General features: G+C 35.5%; 1 protein-coding gene across 6 annotated transcripts in view; it reads left to right on the plus strand.

Moving 5' to 3' along the window:
- The window catches only part of GOLGA4 (golgin A4), a 71,726-nt gene that overhangs the window by 43,897 nt on the left and 13,117 nt on the right, over positions 1 to 14,712 (plus strand). For all 6 annotated transcript variants that reach the window (XM_077786168.2, XM_077786178.2, XM_077786173.2 and 3 more), the window contains 5 exons: positions 1,177 to 1,332; positions 3,869 to 7,947; positions 8,650 to 8,771; positions 9,814 to 9,944; positions 14,042 to 14,155. In XM_077786168.2, the coding sequence (XP_077642294.2) occupies positions 1,177 to 1,332; positions 3,869 to 7,947; positions 8,650 to 8,771; positions 9,814 to 9,944; positions 14,042 to 14,155 (4,602 nt within the window). The remainder of the gene's footprint in view (positions 1 to 1,176; positions 1,333 to 3,868; positions 7,948 to 8,649; positions 8,772 to 9,813; positions 9,945 to 14,041; positions 14,156 to 14,712) is intronic.

The raw sequence follows: 14,712 nt of genomic DNA on the forward strand, positions 1-14,712 counted from the left end.
CCGAAGATGGGAAGGAGTGGCAGAGAGGCTTTGCTCCACAAAGCTGGCTGGGACAGCCAGTTCTGTGCTAGCAGGACTCTCAGAAAGCAGCAAACTGGGCCAGCAGGATAGCTCAGCAGGCAAGGGGTGAGGGGCTCCCAGCAGGGCAGGGAGAGCCGAGCTCAGGATCCCGGGTACCTGGGCAGATAGTGATAGTTCTCTTTTTTACTGAGGTGGGTGTTAATAAAGTCCCAGTTCAGTGGTTGTTCTCATGAGCAGAGACCCACCCTCACGGTTGAAGAAACAGCTCTGGGCCAGGCTCAATCAGCAGCAGTGGAATTTCTTTCCCCAAGAGCAGCGGCTCTGGCCCTCCTCCTCTGAAACCGAAAGAGAGTGCAGCTCCTTCCCCCAGCCAGAAAGACAAAAAAAACTCCCAAAAAAACCAAAGGAGTTTCCCCCTTTCATCAGTGCTTATTAGCAACTCAACGGGAACAATATTCCACAAATAACAAGGAAGGAACAGGTAAAAGAAAAACCCAAACCAAAACCCAGCCCCTAACAATTCCTCACAGATGTTATTCTCAATTAATAGTGGTAAATGAACCAAAATAGAAGGCTTGATTGCATTATGTTTTTCATGCGAAGACAAGATGTGTCAGAAGACTGAATAGAAAAAATGTTACGGCGCTGAGAGGAAAGGATTTTCCCCACCATGTGCTCACCCACACAATGGAAGTTTTGGCTTTTTAGCACTTTAGCCCCTCCCAAAATTCTCTCCATCAACTCTTTCTTGGTGGAGTTTACTTCCTCAAATCCTGATTGGAGGCCAGATGTCACCCGTGACAAGCCGACCCTCCCAAATGTCCCAACCCCATCTGTCCCTTGATAACAACACAGGGGTTAAAACATAACTATAAATCTAGAAAACGTTTCTTAACCTATATATGTGATATTTGTTTGTCAATTGTGAGAGTCAATCATCACATTACTCATCTATTACAGGGGGTTTCCAAAAAAAAAGAAGTGATTTACTGCAGTTACGTTTTCACAAATTGAAAACAAACTCCATTTGTTTTTGTGTAGAAAATAAAGGTGATTAATGTATGACTACTATTTACTGACTTGAAAAAATCCTATCATAATGTTCTTGAAGGTGTGATGACTATAATTATTACTTAGTTGAACTTCTTCATGCAGGAAAAAAGTCAGAGTGAGTGCTCAAAAGTCCTTCAAGAGCAAAAGCAGCAAGAATCCCTAGCTTTAGAAGAATTAGAGCTGCAGAAGAAAGCCATACAGTCTGAGTGTGACAAGAAAGTTGAGAAGATGCATCAAGAAGTAGAGACTTGTAGAACTGTGAGTAAAGATTCCAAAAAACTAAGCATTTACAAGTATGTGTTTAACTGTGATGAGTTTACAAATGGTGATTTGTTGTGATTGGGTTTTGTGGGATTAAAGTGACAAAAGTTTAATATATTGCCATGCTATTCTGCAGCCCCTATTTTTTTTTAAGATGAGGTGACATGATGTCTTAAGAGGCTGATCAGAGCAAAGAGAATAAAGTAGGTATTTATTGAAAGGCCTTAAAAGGATACACCTTGGGCAGTACAAGAGCCTGGCCAGGGCTACACCCAAGATGGATCCAAAATGGTCACTAGGTTTCACACTTTTTAAAGTTTTGGTCCACTTGCATATTTGTGTTAATTTTCCAATTACAGCTTCAGATTATGAAGTCAAATCCATCTTGTTCTCTTCAGTCCGATGTTGTTCATGCTTTTTGGGCCTGAAATTTGTAACGGCCATCCTTGGTCTCAAGATTGTTTTGTCTGCCTACCCTGTGAAGAGAGCTTACTAACACTTAATATGAACCTCCAGGTTATACACCTAGGCAGCACAGAATCTGAAAAATGTGAAAGCTAAAAGTTAAGGCATCAGCAAAATACAGAAATACATTTGCTTTATAGCATTGTGTGGGATATGAATTCATATCCATTTATTTAATTTTTAGGTATGTTATAAAGAGGAGTTAAATTTCAGGCTGTTTAATTTCTGGGTACTGCTACCTTACAAATGCTTATAAGGATACTTTAGTGTTACAAACGAGTGTTTGAGATCACTTAGAAAAATCAGCAGTAAGGGTATCAGTGAAAACCAGATTTAATATTAAGTGAGGTAGGTGAACAGCACAACAAAGTTGGTTGGCAAGATTCAGTCTGCTACTTAGAGGGCATTTAAAGCACACTAAGGAAAAACAAGCAACTACAAAACCAAACAAAATCCAGGCAGAAACAGAAATGAACTGAGAACTGTCTAGGGGATGTGTGTGGGTGGGTGGGTGTATGTTTAGGGTGTGACAAAAGAACTGTGAGAGCACAGATGAAAATACGGCCTAAAAGTTTAACAGCACTCAAACTTAAGAGTAATTTAACTTAAATTATACCTTAAACCTAACAATCTAACAAAGGATTAACACTTAACTTATCCCTAATTCAACTTACGACCTTACCTTAACAATTTAAGAGAGGAATAACATTTAACAGCATTTAACCTGTAAGTTAAAATTAGCAACTTCGCAAACAAAACACTTAGCATCATTCCACTTAGTTTATAACTCAGTGACTTAACCATACTACACGTCTAACTGACATAGATACCTAAGGTGCTTAAAAATCTAAGAAAGCAGCATTTCTCCTAGCTTTGCTATAGCATAGGCTCATGGGCATGCACACAGACATAAAGACTTAAGTGCCTGCCAGCAAGGTGCCTGTGAAAAATTCCCGTCAAAGGTAAGGGTACTCATTTCGGATGCCTTTGAACCTCCCCAACAAGTGAAGGGTTGAACCTTGAGGAGTGAGGATGTTGGCCCAGTATTTATAATTTTTTTGTCGATCCTCCAAGTACAAAAATCTTGAGAGTGCACTAGTTCTGACAGGTGTCCTACTTAGAGGGGGATTGCTGGCTGCAGTCTGCTGTGGTCCAAGAGAGCTCAAAGGGCCCCATTTTGAACCGCTGTTTGCAGGATCACTAGAGAGTGGGATTTAGTCATAACAATGTTTCATCCTGGTTACAGTTGTGTTGGCACTTTCTTTGAAAGTGAGAACAGGGATATTATGCCATTCAAGCAAGAAAGATAGTTCCCAGTGCTATTCGTAAGGAAAATCTGAGCTTGTTAGACAGCAGCAGTTCCTGGGAATTGACAGGTTTTTTGATAAGCTTGGGAAGAGCTGAGTCTAGGTACTGTTTTTTCAAGGCTGAGGCCTAAGGAGCATTTCTCATGTATCCGTGCAGCCTGAGAGGAGGGGGGAGTGCACCACCACAGTAAGCAAAAAGATTTGCTTACATTTTTGAAGTATCCTTCTCTTTATGTAATACGACTGTATTTTCTGCTAATGCAAGTACATTATTCTACCACTCCCAGATACTTGTTTCAAAGTTTTGCCTGAAGAACAATTAAAGCTTTGCAGCAGCATTTCCATGGCAGGTAGAATTATGATAAATCAGTAGGCGCGTACAAAACTCCATAATACTATTGTAAATACCCTATATTTTTCATCCTGTATATTGGTACTTTAGTTTAAGAAGAAAATGTGAACATACCTCTCATAAATATCACAACTTACTTTATTTGAATTAGTTACATTATTTTAAATATGTTGTGTTTATTTGCACTGCAGTGAGATAGGGAGTTTTTTATTAATTAGCTAACTCTCCATAATGGAAGCAAAAGTGAGAACCAACCAGATGAATGAAAGGCTTATTGAAGAAGTTGACATTCACTAAAAAAAATGGAATAAGTAACCTATAGTTATGTGAACCTGGTAAGATTTTTAAAAAATTAATCAAATTTTTACTTTTTGAATATTCATATTCTTTTACAACTGTATTTTAACAGAGGATTCTTGAACTGGAAAGCTCTCTTGCAAAGTATTTGCAAGATGACAGAAGGCAGTCAGAGGAATTAAATACTCTTCTAGAGTGTGAAAAAAACCAGCACAGTAAGGAGATAAATGATATGGTTGAAAAGCACAATAAAGAACTGGAGAATGTGAAACAGCAACAAGAAAAATTTTGGATAGAAAAACTTGAAATTTTAAAGCAACAACAAATAACTGAAATAGAAAAAATAAGAGAGAAACAACAACAAGAGATACAAACCATTTTGGAAGAGAAAGAAACAATTTTCTGTGCACACATAGAAGAGATGAATGAAAAAACATTAAAAAAACTTGATGTGAAACAAACAGAATTAGAAGCATTGTCTTCTGAGCTATCAGAAGCATTAAAAATACGTCAAGATTTAGAGCAAGAGCTCTCAGAATTAAATAGTACAATGTGTGAAGCTAAGCAAGACTTGAAAGGGAAGTTGGAAGAAGAGAGGAAACGGCACAATAAAGTAATTGAAACAATGTTAAAAGAGCATGAAATGTCTATTCAAGGTGTTGAGAAGGTACTCAAAGAGGAACTCAACAAGCTCAAACAGTCACTGGAGGAGAAGGACAGACTTTTGGAGGAGTTAAGAGCACATGAACGGAAAATGAAGGAATCTGCAGAAAGATCTGAAGCTGAACTTGTCCAAGTGTCTGCAAAGCTAGAGGAGCAAAGCATTGAAGATACGAAGAAAGTAACCACTCTAACACAGCAATATGAATGTCAACTGAAGGACCTACAAAGAAAGGCTGATGAGATGAAGAGAAGTCTGACTGAGAAGGAAAATGAAATGGAGCATGTGAAGAAGTTACAGAACGAGCAAGTGGAAGAGCTTAAACAGAAACTATTAGCTGCAGAGGAAAGAATTAGTTCTTTACAAGAAGAGTATGAAAGTAAACTGAAATATCAGGAGAAGAAAGTTGAGAAAATGAAACAGAAATCAAAAGATTTACAGGAAACTTTCAAAAATAAACTTGCTGAGCAGGAAGCTAAACTAAAAAAAGAGCTTGAAAACAAGCAGCTGGAATTCAGTCAGAAGTGGAGTGAATTCCATACTAAAATTTTTGAAATGGCGCATGCCAGCTCATCTGGAATCAATGATGCAGTGTCAAAACTGGAATCTAATCAGGAAGAACAACTAGACAGTTTTGCTGAGGACCACATAAGGAAATTGGAAGAAGTAATCCAGTGTTGGGAAAAGAAACTTAATCAGCAGATTGAAGAGCTCAAGGAACAACATGCAATGGAACTGCAAGAGAAAGAGCAGGAAGCTGGAGACCTGAGACAGAAGCTTTTAATCTTCAGTGCTGAAAAGGAGGACTCCAGAACAGAAATAATACAACTGAAGGAAGAACGAGTGAAAATGGAGGAATGCCTGAAGGAATTGCAAGAACAGCTAAGGCAGTCAGTGGCTAAAGTGAATACTTTGTCAGATAAGGAAAGTGATATGAAAACACAGTTGAAAAAATCGGAAAGTGATCTTAAACAGTCCCTGAAACAGCAGACAGGACTTCAGGAAGAACTCAGTAAACAGAAAGCAGTTGAAGAGAAGGACAAAGCCAGAATTACTGAGCTGGCTGATACACTGAGAGCCGTTGAAGAAAAACTCCAAACTCTGCAATCTTTTCAGTATAAAGATCATGAAAATTATGACAAAAAATTAGAAACAATTCAGCTAAAAGAAACAGAGTTTAAAAGGTTGTCAGGAGAACTTACAGCCCAGTTAGATGCTTGGAAGAATGCTGAAGCTTCATTGCAAACTAAAGGCAATGAATTAATTGAAAAATGTAGTGGAAAAATTGGCATAATAACATGTAAAATTGCAGACTGCGAGCGCCGAACTGCAAAGGTTAAAGAAGCAATATTAATCAAAACAAGTAAGATAAATGAACTAGAAGCTCAACTTAGAGAAATAACAGAGCATCATTCTTCTGTTAGTACTTCTTTGCAAAAGTCAATGCAAGAACTGCAGAAGAAGGACAATTTAATTATTTCCTTGAGAGCTGACATCGCACGACTTGTAACAGAAAATGAACAATTGCAGAAAGAGGGAGGATATCAGCAGCAAGCAGCATCAGAGAAAGAAACTTGCATAACACAGCTGAGGAAAGAGTTATCTGAAAATATCAATGCTGTCACATCAATGAGGGAAGAACTCCAGGAAAAACAGTCTGAAGTGTCTGCTCTCAACAAAACAGTTACTGACCTTAATATTAGACTTGAAAGCACAGTAAGTTTAACAGAGAAGGAAGCAGCCATATCTCTGTTAAGCAAACAACATCAAGAGGATCGGTTACAGTTGTTAAATCAAGTAGAAGAGTTATCATCCAGAGTTGAGATGCTGAGTCAAGAAAAAGCATCAGCTCTTGATCAGATAGATCATTGCACGGCCCAGCTGTCAGAGTGGAAGATGAAAGCGCAAACCAGGTTTACACAAAATCATGACACTATCAAAGATTTGCAGAGCAAACTTGAATTAAGCAATACTGAAGCCAATAAAAAAGATGAAGAGCTAAATAAACTGAAGGAACAGCTGGCTAAACAAAACAGGAATCTTGATTGTTTAAAAAGTGAATTGGAACAAAAGCAAAACAGAAGGGAAAAGGAAGAAAATGAGTTAACCTCAAAGTTAGAAAAACAAGCAGCAAAAATTGCTGAACTAGAAAAAGACCTTGCTCAGAAAACCTTAGAAAATGATTCCTTGTTGGAGGAACTTAAAAAGTGTAATGAACAAAAAAACACAGAGAAAGAAGAAATAACTTGTCAACTCCATCAGGCAGAGATGGTGGCTTGTGAAAAGGATAATAGATATAAGAAGGCTGAAGAAAAAGTGCTTAATCTTGAGAAGCAGATAGGTTCATTGAAAGCTGATTTTGAAGCAAAGGAGAAGGAATTTGATCAAATGAAGTCAGTGATACTTAAAAGGAAAGAGGAAGAACTGAAAGAATTAGAAGAGAGACTGAATGCAGAGAACAGCACTAAGCTGGCTGATCTGAAAAAGAAAGCAGAGCAAAAAATACGTTGTATTAAAAAGCAATTACAGTCTCAGATGGATGAAAAGGAACAGCAATTTAAGCAAGATAGGGAGGATCAGTTAAGAAAGTTGGAGCAGAAAGTACAGGAGAGAGAAGCCAAAATTGAATCCTTAGAAGAAAAAATTAAGTCAACAAGAGATTCCACAGAATTAGAGAAGGAGATGTTGGAAAAAGTAGAGAGTGTAAAAGCTGCTGTAGAACAAGAAAAAAATAACTTACTTGAAAATGTCCAACAGACATACGAAGAGAAAATGCAGGTGTTACAGAAGTGCTTAACTGAAAAAGATGCATTATTACAGAAGTATGAGAAAGAACAATGTGAGAGTAATGACTGCCATCTAGAACTGCAAAACAAACAGAAAGAACTCCTTAAAAAACTAGAATGTGTTGAGAAGAGCCATCACGAAGAGCAGGTTAGGACCAAAAGTCTCAGGAAAGAACTTGAGGAGCAAACAAAAAAATATTCATTGTTAGCAGATGAGCATGCTTGTTGTGGCAGTGTTTTAGCAAGCAGTAGGGAAGAATTGAAAGTTAAAGAACAAAAAAATCTTGATATGGAGAATATAATTGAAGACCTACAAAGAAAAATGCAGGAAAAGGAGGCAATCAGTCAATCTTTAGAACTGAAGATAAAAGAGTTAGAAAATAATGTAGTGAAGAAAAATGAAATGCTTAAGATTGAGATGGAAGATATGACTTTAAGATATGAAGAAAAGCTAAAATGTCTACAGCAACAGTTGGGTGAAAGAAATGACAGTCTGAAAACTTTTGAGGAAAATGCTGAAGAAAAGTCCAGATCTGTTTTGGAGCTGCAGAACTTACTAGTTGATATGCAGAACCAGAAGAAAGACTTAGAGACTAAACTGGAAGAGACTGAAGGAGAGAAACAGAAATTACGCAAAGAGATGAATAATCTTCAAAAAGACATACGTACTCTGCGAAAGGAGCATCAGCAAGAGCTTGACATAGTAAAGAAGGAGTCATTGGAGGAAATGGAGCAAAAAATCAGGTAAATTCTTTATTCCTGTCTGTGTTACCATTTCTGTATTTTATCTCTAGCCACTAAAACTTCAAGAATACTTTTCTAAAGCTCAGTGTACAACAAGGAAATAATGACTCATGTTTTTTTTTAGTTGTTCTAAATAGACTTAGAGAAACAGAAAGAAAAGAGATTTGACATTTGGCAGAGTAATACTGTTTCTGATATGTTTCAGTGATGGTAATTTTCAACATTGCTGAAGCATATAATATAATTCTATTTTTCTCAAAGTGGAAACAAAGTTTATTAAAACTTAGTACTGAGAGGTTCACGTTCAGCTGATATCAATAATTGTTCATACGTATTGCGGAAAATGCGGTGTACTGCTTATCACTTTTAATAGTTTCTTAAGCAATCCTAAAAATTCTCAAAAAATTCTTTTTATGGCATATTCTTTTCTTCCAGTTCTTCAACTTCCTCAGCAAAAACTCCATATCTTTGGAAGGGTTTTATTCTGGGTTGTTTTTAAATGAAACACCTATGCCTACCAGGTGAATTAGATAGGAGAGGAAGATAAAGCCTCCCTGAATCTTTCAGAATTCATATAATTCAAAACCATCCCATTATAAAATAGTTTTCAAGAAATTCACAGATCTCTTTCCTTGCCTTGTGTTTTCACACACTCTTGAAATGTTATATTTCCTTGCTGTGTGTTTTGACATTTTTGTACAGATGTGAACAAGAAGACATTGAGTTAAAGCACAACTCCACCTTAAAGAAGTTAATAAGAGAGTTCAATACTCAGCTGGCTCAAAAAGAGAGAGAATTTGAAACAGCAGTAAAAGAGACAATCAGTAAGTGCAATATTAATATAACCGCAATCAGTAAAATATTCAGAGAACCAAATCTTCAGTTATTGTTGTTTTGGGTGAGCAATTTTACCTTTTACTGTGGTAAACACAACATGTGTTTTATGAATGTCTAGAGAACTTAGGGGAAGAACTTGTCTTGCTCAGAAAATAACTTAAATATTAATTGTGGTAAAATTAGGAAAATGCATATATAGCTATTTTGCAGGACGGATCTTTGATCTAGCACTCTTTACATCTGTCATGGCAAGAGTTGTCCATGATAGCCATAGGTTCCTATCTTTTATCTCTATCACCTGGAGAGAGACTTACATTTTAGAGAAACTTAGATACATCTGAGAATCAGAATTGTGTTTTCTTAGCTGCATCTTGCAGACTTCATTCACTAACCACTAACAGGTACCAACTGGATATGATGTCTGATTGTAACACAATGTGATTATAACTAGAGTACAACATATTTCATCTTATTGGTCTTGCCACTGTAGTGTAACTTGGAGATTAGAAAAGTGAGAAAAAGGTGTGGTTTGATTCCAGTTATTAGAAGTACACCTACAGGTGAGGAGTTTCTGAAGATTGCAAAAGTTTCAGTCACATCTCTAGATAGAATAGAATTAGTTAATAAATATTGGTTGTCATCTTCTAGAAACTAGTTCCAGCACCAGCTAGAAAAAATTGCTCCAGATACCAAACTGCAGGCAACAAATTTTGTGCATGTTAGGATCAAGGGCCATAATAGTAACTGAAAGTGTGGAAAAATGAATTTTCCTGGCAAGTTTTCCTTATAGTTACTTTAAAGCATTTTTTAAGTGTAGTAAATACTACACTTACTTTTCCAGAGAATATTCTGTATCATAATTTGTACTCCTGAGATTTTTGAATAGAACAAAATTTCCATCCTCAGTTCTGGACTTGTTATCAGTTATGATGTAATTAAAAAAAAAAAAAAAAGCCAAAAACCCAATCCATGTGTTTTTAATACTGCCTAATTTTTTTTTTTTTTAATTTTTTTTTTTTTTTTTTGTAGGTAAAGCCCAGGAGGTAGAAAACGAACTGATAGAAAATCATCACATAGAGACAATACAGTTGCATAAAAAAATTGTTGAAAAAGATGATGATCTAAAAAGAACTGTGAAAAGATATGAAGAAATCCTTGAGGTACCTTTTTGAAAAGTGTTATGAATACATAAATTTCCAAATTAGTCTTTTTTGATTGCATATCTAGATAGAAAAATTGTAGTTCTTTCTAGTAAAGATCTTACTGCTTGAATTATACTTGATATGTCTGGTGACCTAGCTTTCAATTCAAAGATTTATTTCTGTAGTTTATGGTCATGAAAGAACATCAGAAATTAAGCCCTAACTTTGACCATTCAATAAAAATTAGATGGCCAAGTCCTTACATCCTTGAGCAATTTGTGTGCCAGACTGGAATGAGAAAACTGAGTGACATTTAAGCTTTTACTAGAATTGTGGTGGTGGTGGTGTATTGTTTTTTATAAGTAGAGTGTTTATGGGGCAATCTCAGTCTCTTTCTCCTTCCTCTGATGGCCTGCTTAGATTAGTGCCATAGTCCTTAAAGTAAGGTTCTGTTCCATGCAGGGTGCAACGTGTTTGCATAGTTTTTATACTAGTAAAGATTTTTTTTTTTTTTTGCTTGCAATGAACAGCTTTTCTGCATGATATTTGCAGATAGACATACTTTTCCTCTAGCAGTATTTCAACCAGAAGTTACCAGCTAATTTCAATTTAAGTATATATCTCCAAGGTTGCCTCCTATTTTAGCCAAGTAAAATTTCCCAGTCCTGTCTGTACATGTTAGAAACATTAAATGGTTTCAGCACTAGACTGTACATCATATGGGAATGGAGGCTTTAACCTTGTTAATCTTAGTCTTCTTTGCACAAATAGTGTAATAAAAGAGACTATTCCATGAATACAGCCAGTAGTAATAGATATAAGTGGACTGTTTGTGATCAGTTACCAGTCCAAAGATCTATGCACTTAACATTACTGAGTGCTTCATACTAAAAATTTCAAACGTGTAAGCAGACTGGTATGTTTCACTCTGATTTTCGAAGTTCTAGCAGGATGAATAGCATTAGCAGGGTTTTACATTTAGAGTCCCCTTCTTTTGTTTCCTAATTTAGAAAAATTGATTGATATTAAAAGAACAAGGTTGTTTTTTGGGGGGGGCTATGGGGGGCTTTTTGTTTTTGTGGTTTTTTTGGGGTTTTTTTTGTGTGTATATGTGGTTGTTTGTTGGTGGTTTTTTTTGTTTGTTTGTTTTGTAGGGGTTTTTTCATAATATGGGTCTAAATTTTGCATTTCTGGAAGATTTAAATTTTTCTGACCTCAGTGTGTAGTGTGTTGCCATTCAGGTCTTTACTTTATGGGCCCAGATAGGTGTGTGATTTCGAATCATACAGGTGGAATTCCTCTGTGTTTTCTTCTCATTTCATCTTTAATGTCAGAAACAAGTGTGATGTAGTCATTGTACAATCTTGAGGGTTTAGGCTAATTTGACTTATATGACTTGCAGGACATGAACACTGTCTTTTTTTGCATCTCATTGATATTGGCAATGACAGTTACCTGGAACTGAAATAAACTGTAGCTTGATGTTCTAAATTACAGAATACATGGGTATTCTGTATATCTGTCTTTCATAGGTATATGTGTGAGTTTTTTATTTCTGTTATTTTAGGGGATTAAAAAAAAATTAGAGTGTTTTTTTTCCCTGAAAGAAGTATTGTAAGCATCTCAAGAGTTGAGAAATAGTTATGTTAATTTGATGTGTATCATGTTCACTGGCATCTCTAATAGAAATAGGAACATATGCATCACCAGATTTAGCCTAAAGTTACCAGTTATCACCTCACTTATACTTGACTTGGCTAAACAAATTTCATAAATTTAATATTGATAATTAAAATATTGATAAATTTCATATTGTGCAGAGGAGTTTGTCTCAAATGGTAAGAAGATGAAGCAAAAATAAAGCCAATTGCAAGAATGAATCTTGTTCATATAACTTTGTTGCTCTGTTGCATTTTAAACGTGGTTTATGCTAAAAATTCTCTAACTTGGTTTATTTATCCTTAAAGACAAGCAAGAATCATTCCATCTATTAAACTTAACATGATTTGCTTGTGAAGTGCTCCACTTCTACTTCATGTGTTGTTTTCTTTTATGAAAACTTATATAAGATTTCATGAAAGTCTCCCTAATTAAAGTATTTTTAGATCGGCATAGCCTCTAATTAGTGAGCTAAGTATTTTTTCTTCAACTAAATTATATCATTAGAGAAAAATTGAACACTGTTTTCCAACTAGTTTATTTTAAGTCTAACTATGAGCTAAAAATAAAATACCTAACTTCCGTTATGTGTCATTTGTTGTAATGCCTTCCATGAGAGTACAGGATAGGCTTTCTGATTAAGATTTGGGAAACTATAACTTTTTTGAAGTCTTGGTCTATAACTGTAATTAAATCCAAACAGCATGTTGTTTATTTTCAGAGTATGCCATATGCTATATTGAACAATAAGTTCTTACTGTAAATGCAGATCAGAAGCATTTTGGAACCCCACTTGATCACTAATAATTTTAAATTAAAAATAATAATCTCTCTTCAAGGGTTTATCCAAATATTTGCTCACAGGTATGTCCCTTTTACAAAAGTGTCATTCATCATTTTGAGTTTAATTTCTTTTCAGCCTTTTAACTACCGTTTATAACTAAGAATGAAGTGTATTCAATGTGGTTTATTAAATGAAACAGTTGTTTTCAAATTGTAAAATTTTAAATTCTTAGTGGACCAAAAAAATTTAAAAATCTGCAAAAGCCAAAACAACAACCATCCTTATCCCTTAATAGGCCAGATATTGAGAAATTTTAAACTGGATAGTATTAAAAAAAAAAAAAGGTTTTTTAGAAATTGTTAATTACTGATGCACTTCTGAGGGCATAGATAAATCATGGGAGTGAATAGAGGCTAACACTGTTTGGAGGTCATGATGTTTGAGCAAGGTTTTCCTTGAACATGGATATTTTTTAAACTTTGAGGCTGTAAAAATTGCTCAGATACTGCATAGTGTTGCTCAAATACTGCATCATACCCATTATTTGTGGGTAGATTTGCTTAATTTCTTGTTGATGATGCATTCTGGACTGAGGGGCTGCATGGGAAGGTGTTTCATTCATAACTCATGTGCAAGGAACACCTTAAAAATTGTTCTTAGAGGGAAGTAATTATTTTATTAGTAATGGCATACCCTAAGTCTTTTAAGCCGAGATCAGCGTTCTAGTCCTACACTTACTTTTCCAGAAAATATTCTGTATCATTATAATTTGTACTCCTGAGATTTTTGAATAGAACAAATTTTCCATCAGCAGTTCTGGACTTGTTATCAATTAATTAATTTTACTAATTTGACTTGAAGTACTACTGTGTTAGTAGAGCCATCAGCTGACTGACTGCCGTGTACAGTTAGCATGAGAAAAATTAGAGTTTTAGTTTTGTTCAGCAACAGAGATATGCACTAGGAATTGGAGTGTTGTTTTATAAGGTCCCTAACATATTCTCTCATAAAAGGACCAGAGGGGACACAATTTTAAAAAATACTTGTTTTTGCAAAGTGCCATGTAGATGGATTAACTTCCTAGGATTTAGGTAATGGTATTTTCTCCTATACAGGAAGAGTTAATTTCCTCTCTACCATTCTTGTTACTGCTTCTTTCCTCTACACTGAATACTGCCTTCAAAACCCTTGAGAACAGGAAATTGTTGGTCATTGTTTTGGAAAATGTGCTTAAAACTGCTTTCATAGCATCTTTGTGAGAGTGGCTGAGGAAAGGATTTAGGTCCTTGTCACTTCCATAATATAGGAATTAATTCTGTGTTGTCATCTACCCCTTCCATGAAGGTCATGACCATCATGCACTTACTGGATTATACTTGAATGCTGTTTTAGTGCCCAAGAGAAACAGGCCTTTTATGGAATTAAAAAAAATGTAGCTGTAATTCTAGCTATGTAATCTTTCTTGTTGAAAGCTACAAAATCATGTTAAGCACCAGTTCTTTTTCTTGGTCTTTTCTCTAGGAGTCTGGTGTAACTAGCTTTTACACAAATATCAAGCATATTTTTTTCTGTGTATAGTATAACGTTTATTGATTGCTTTATGTCCACCATAGTTAAGTTTTGAGTAGTTAAATGATTAATTGTATAAGTAATTTTTGCCTGTGTTTTGAAGTCCCGTGAAGAAGAGATGACAGCAAAAGTTCATGAGTTGCAGGCACAGCTGGAAGACTTGCAGAAGGAATACAAACAAAGGATTGCTGAAGAAGAACATTGCAACAGTGAAAAAGTGAGATGGCACTGACATTTGTTTTTATATCTCTAAGTGTGAAATTTTTGGTCCATGGGAAATTCTGTAGTGTATTCGTAATTGGACTTTATTTATGTATCTGGTCTTCACTTTCACATACAAAATGAATCTCTTTAGAATCTGCAATATTTGGTACTACCTTTTTAATTGGTATGTTGAAAAGTCCAGTTCTGTTGTTATTATTAAAGTGGGGTTTTTTTATCCTCTGCATGTGTTTATGTTGGTTTTACTGGAAGCTCTTTAGAAGGAAAGAAGATCCCATTAAGTCATTTTTAGAGTGATTTTTTAAAAAATTCGCATTTCAGAGGTGTCTGAAGTAGTGCCTTGAATATATCAATTATGGACAGAGAGGCCTTCATTGAAAGAAGACTGCCTTCATTCTTTTGGCTTTCTGAGATTACATTTTAATTTGAGGAATTCTTTGGTGAAAATACTACTAACTGTTATTGTTCTGAGGAGAGAAGAAGTGTACGAGTTGTTGAGTCATTGATGAGAATTCATACTGACCTTACTTTTCAATTTTTTCATTTTTACAA

The sequence above is a fragment of the Lonchura striata genome, chromosome 2 (genome assembly GCF_050655825.1).
Source record: "Lonchura striata isolate lonStrDom1 chromosome 2, ASM5065582v1, whole genome shotgun sequence".
Taxonomy (NCBI): Eukaryota; Metazoa; Chordata; class Aves; order Passeriformes; family Estrildidae; genus Lonchura; species Lonchura striata.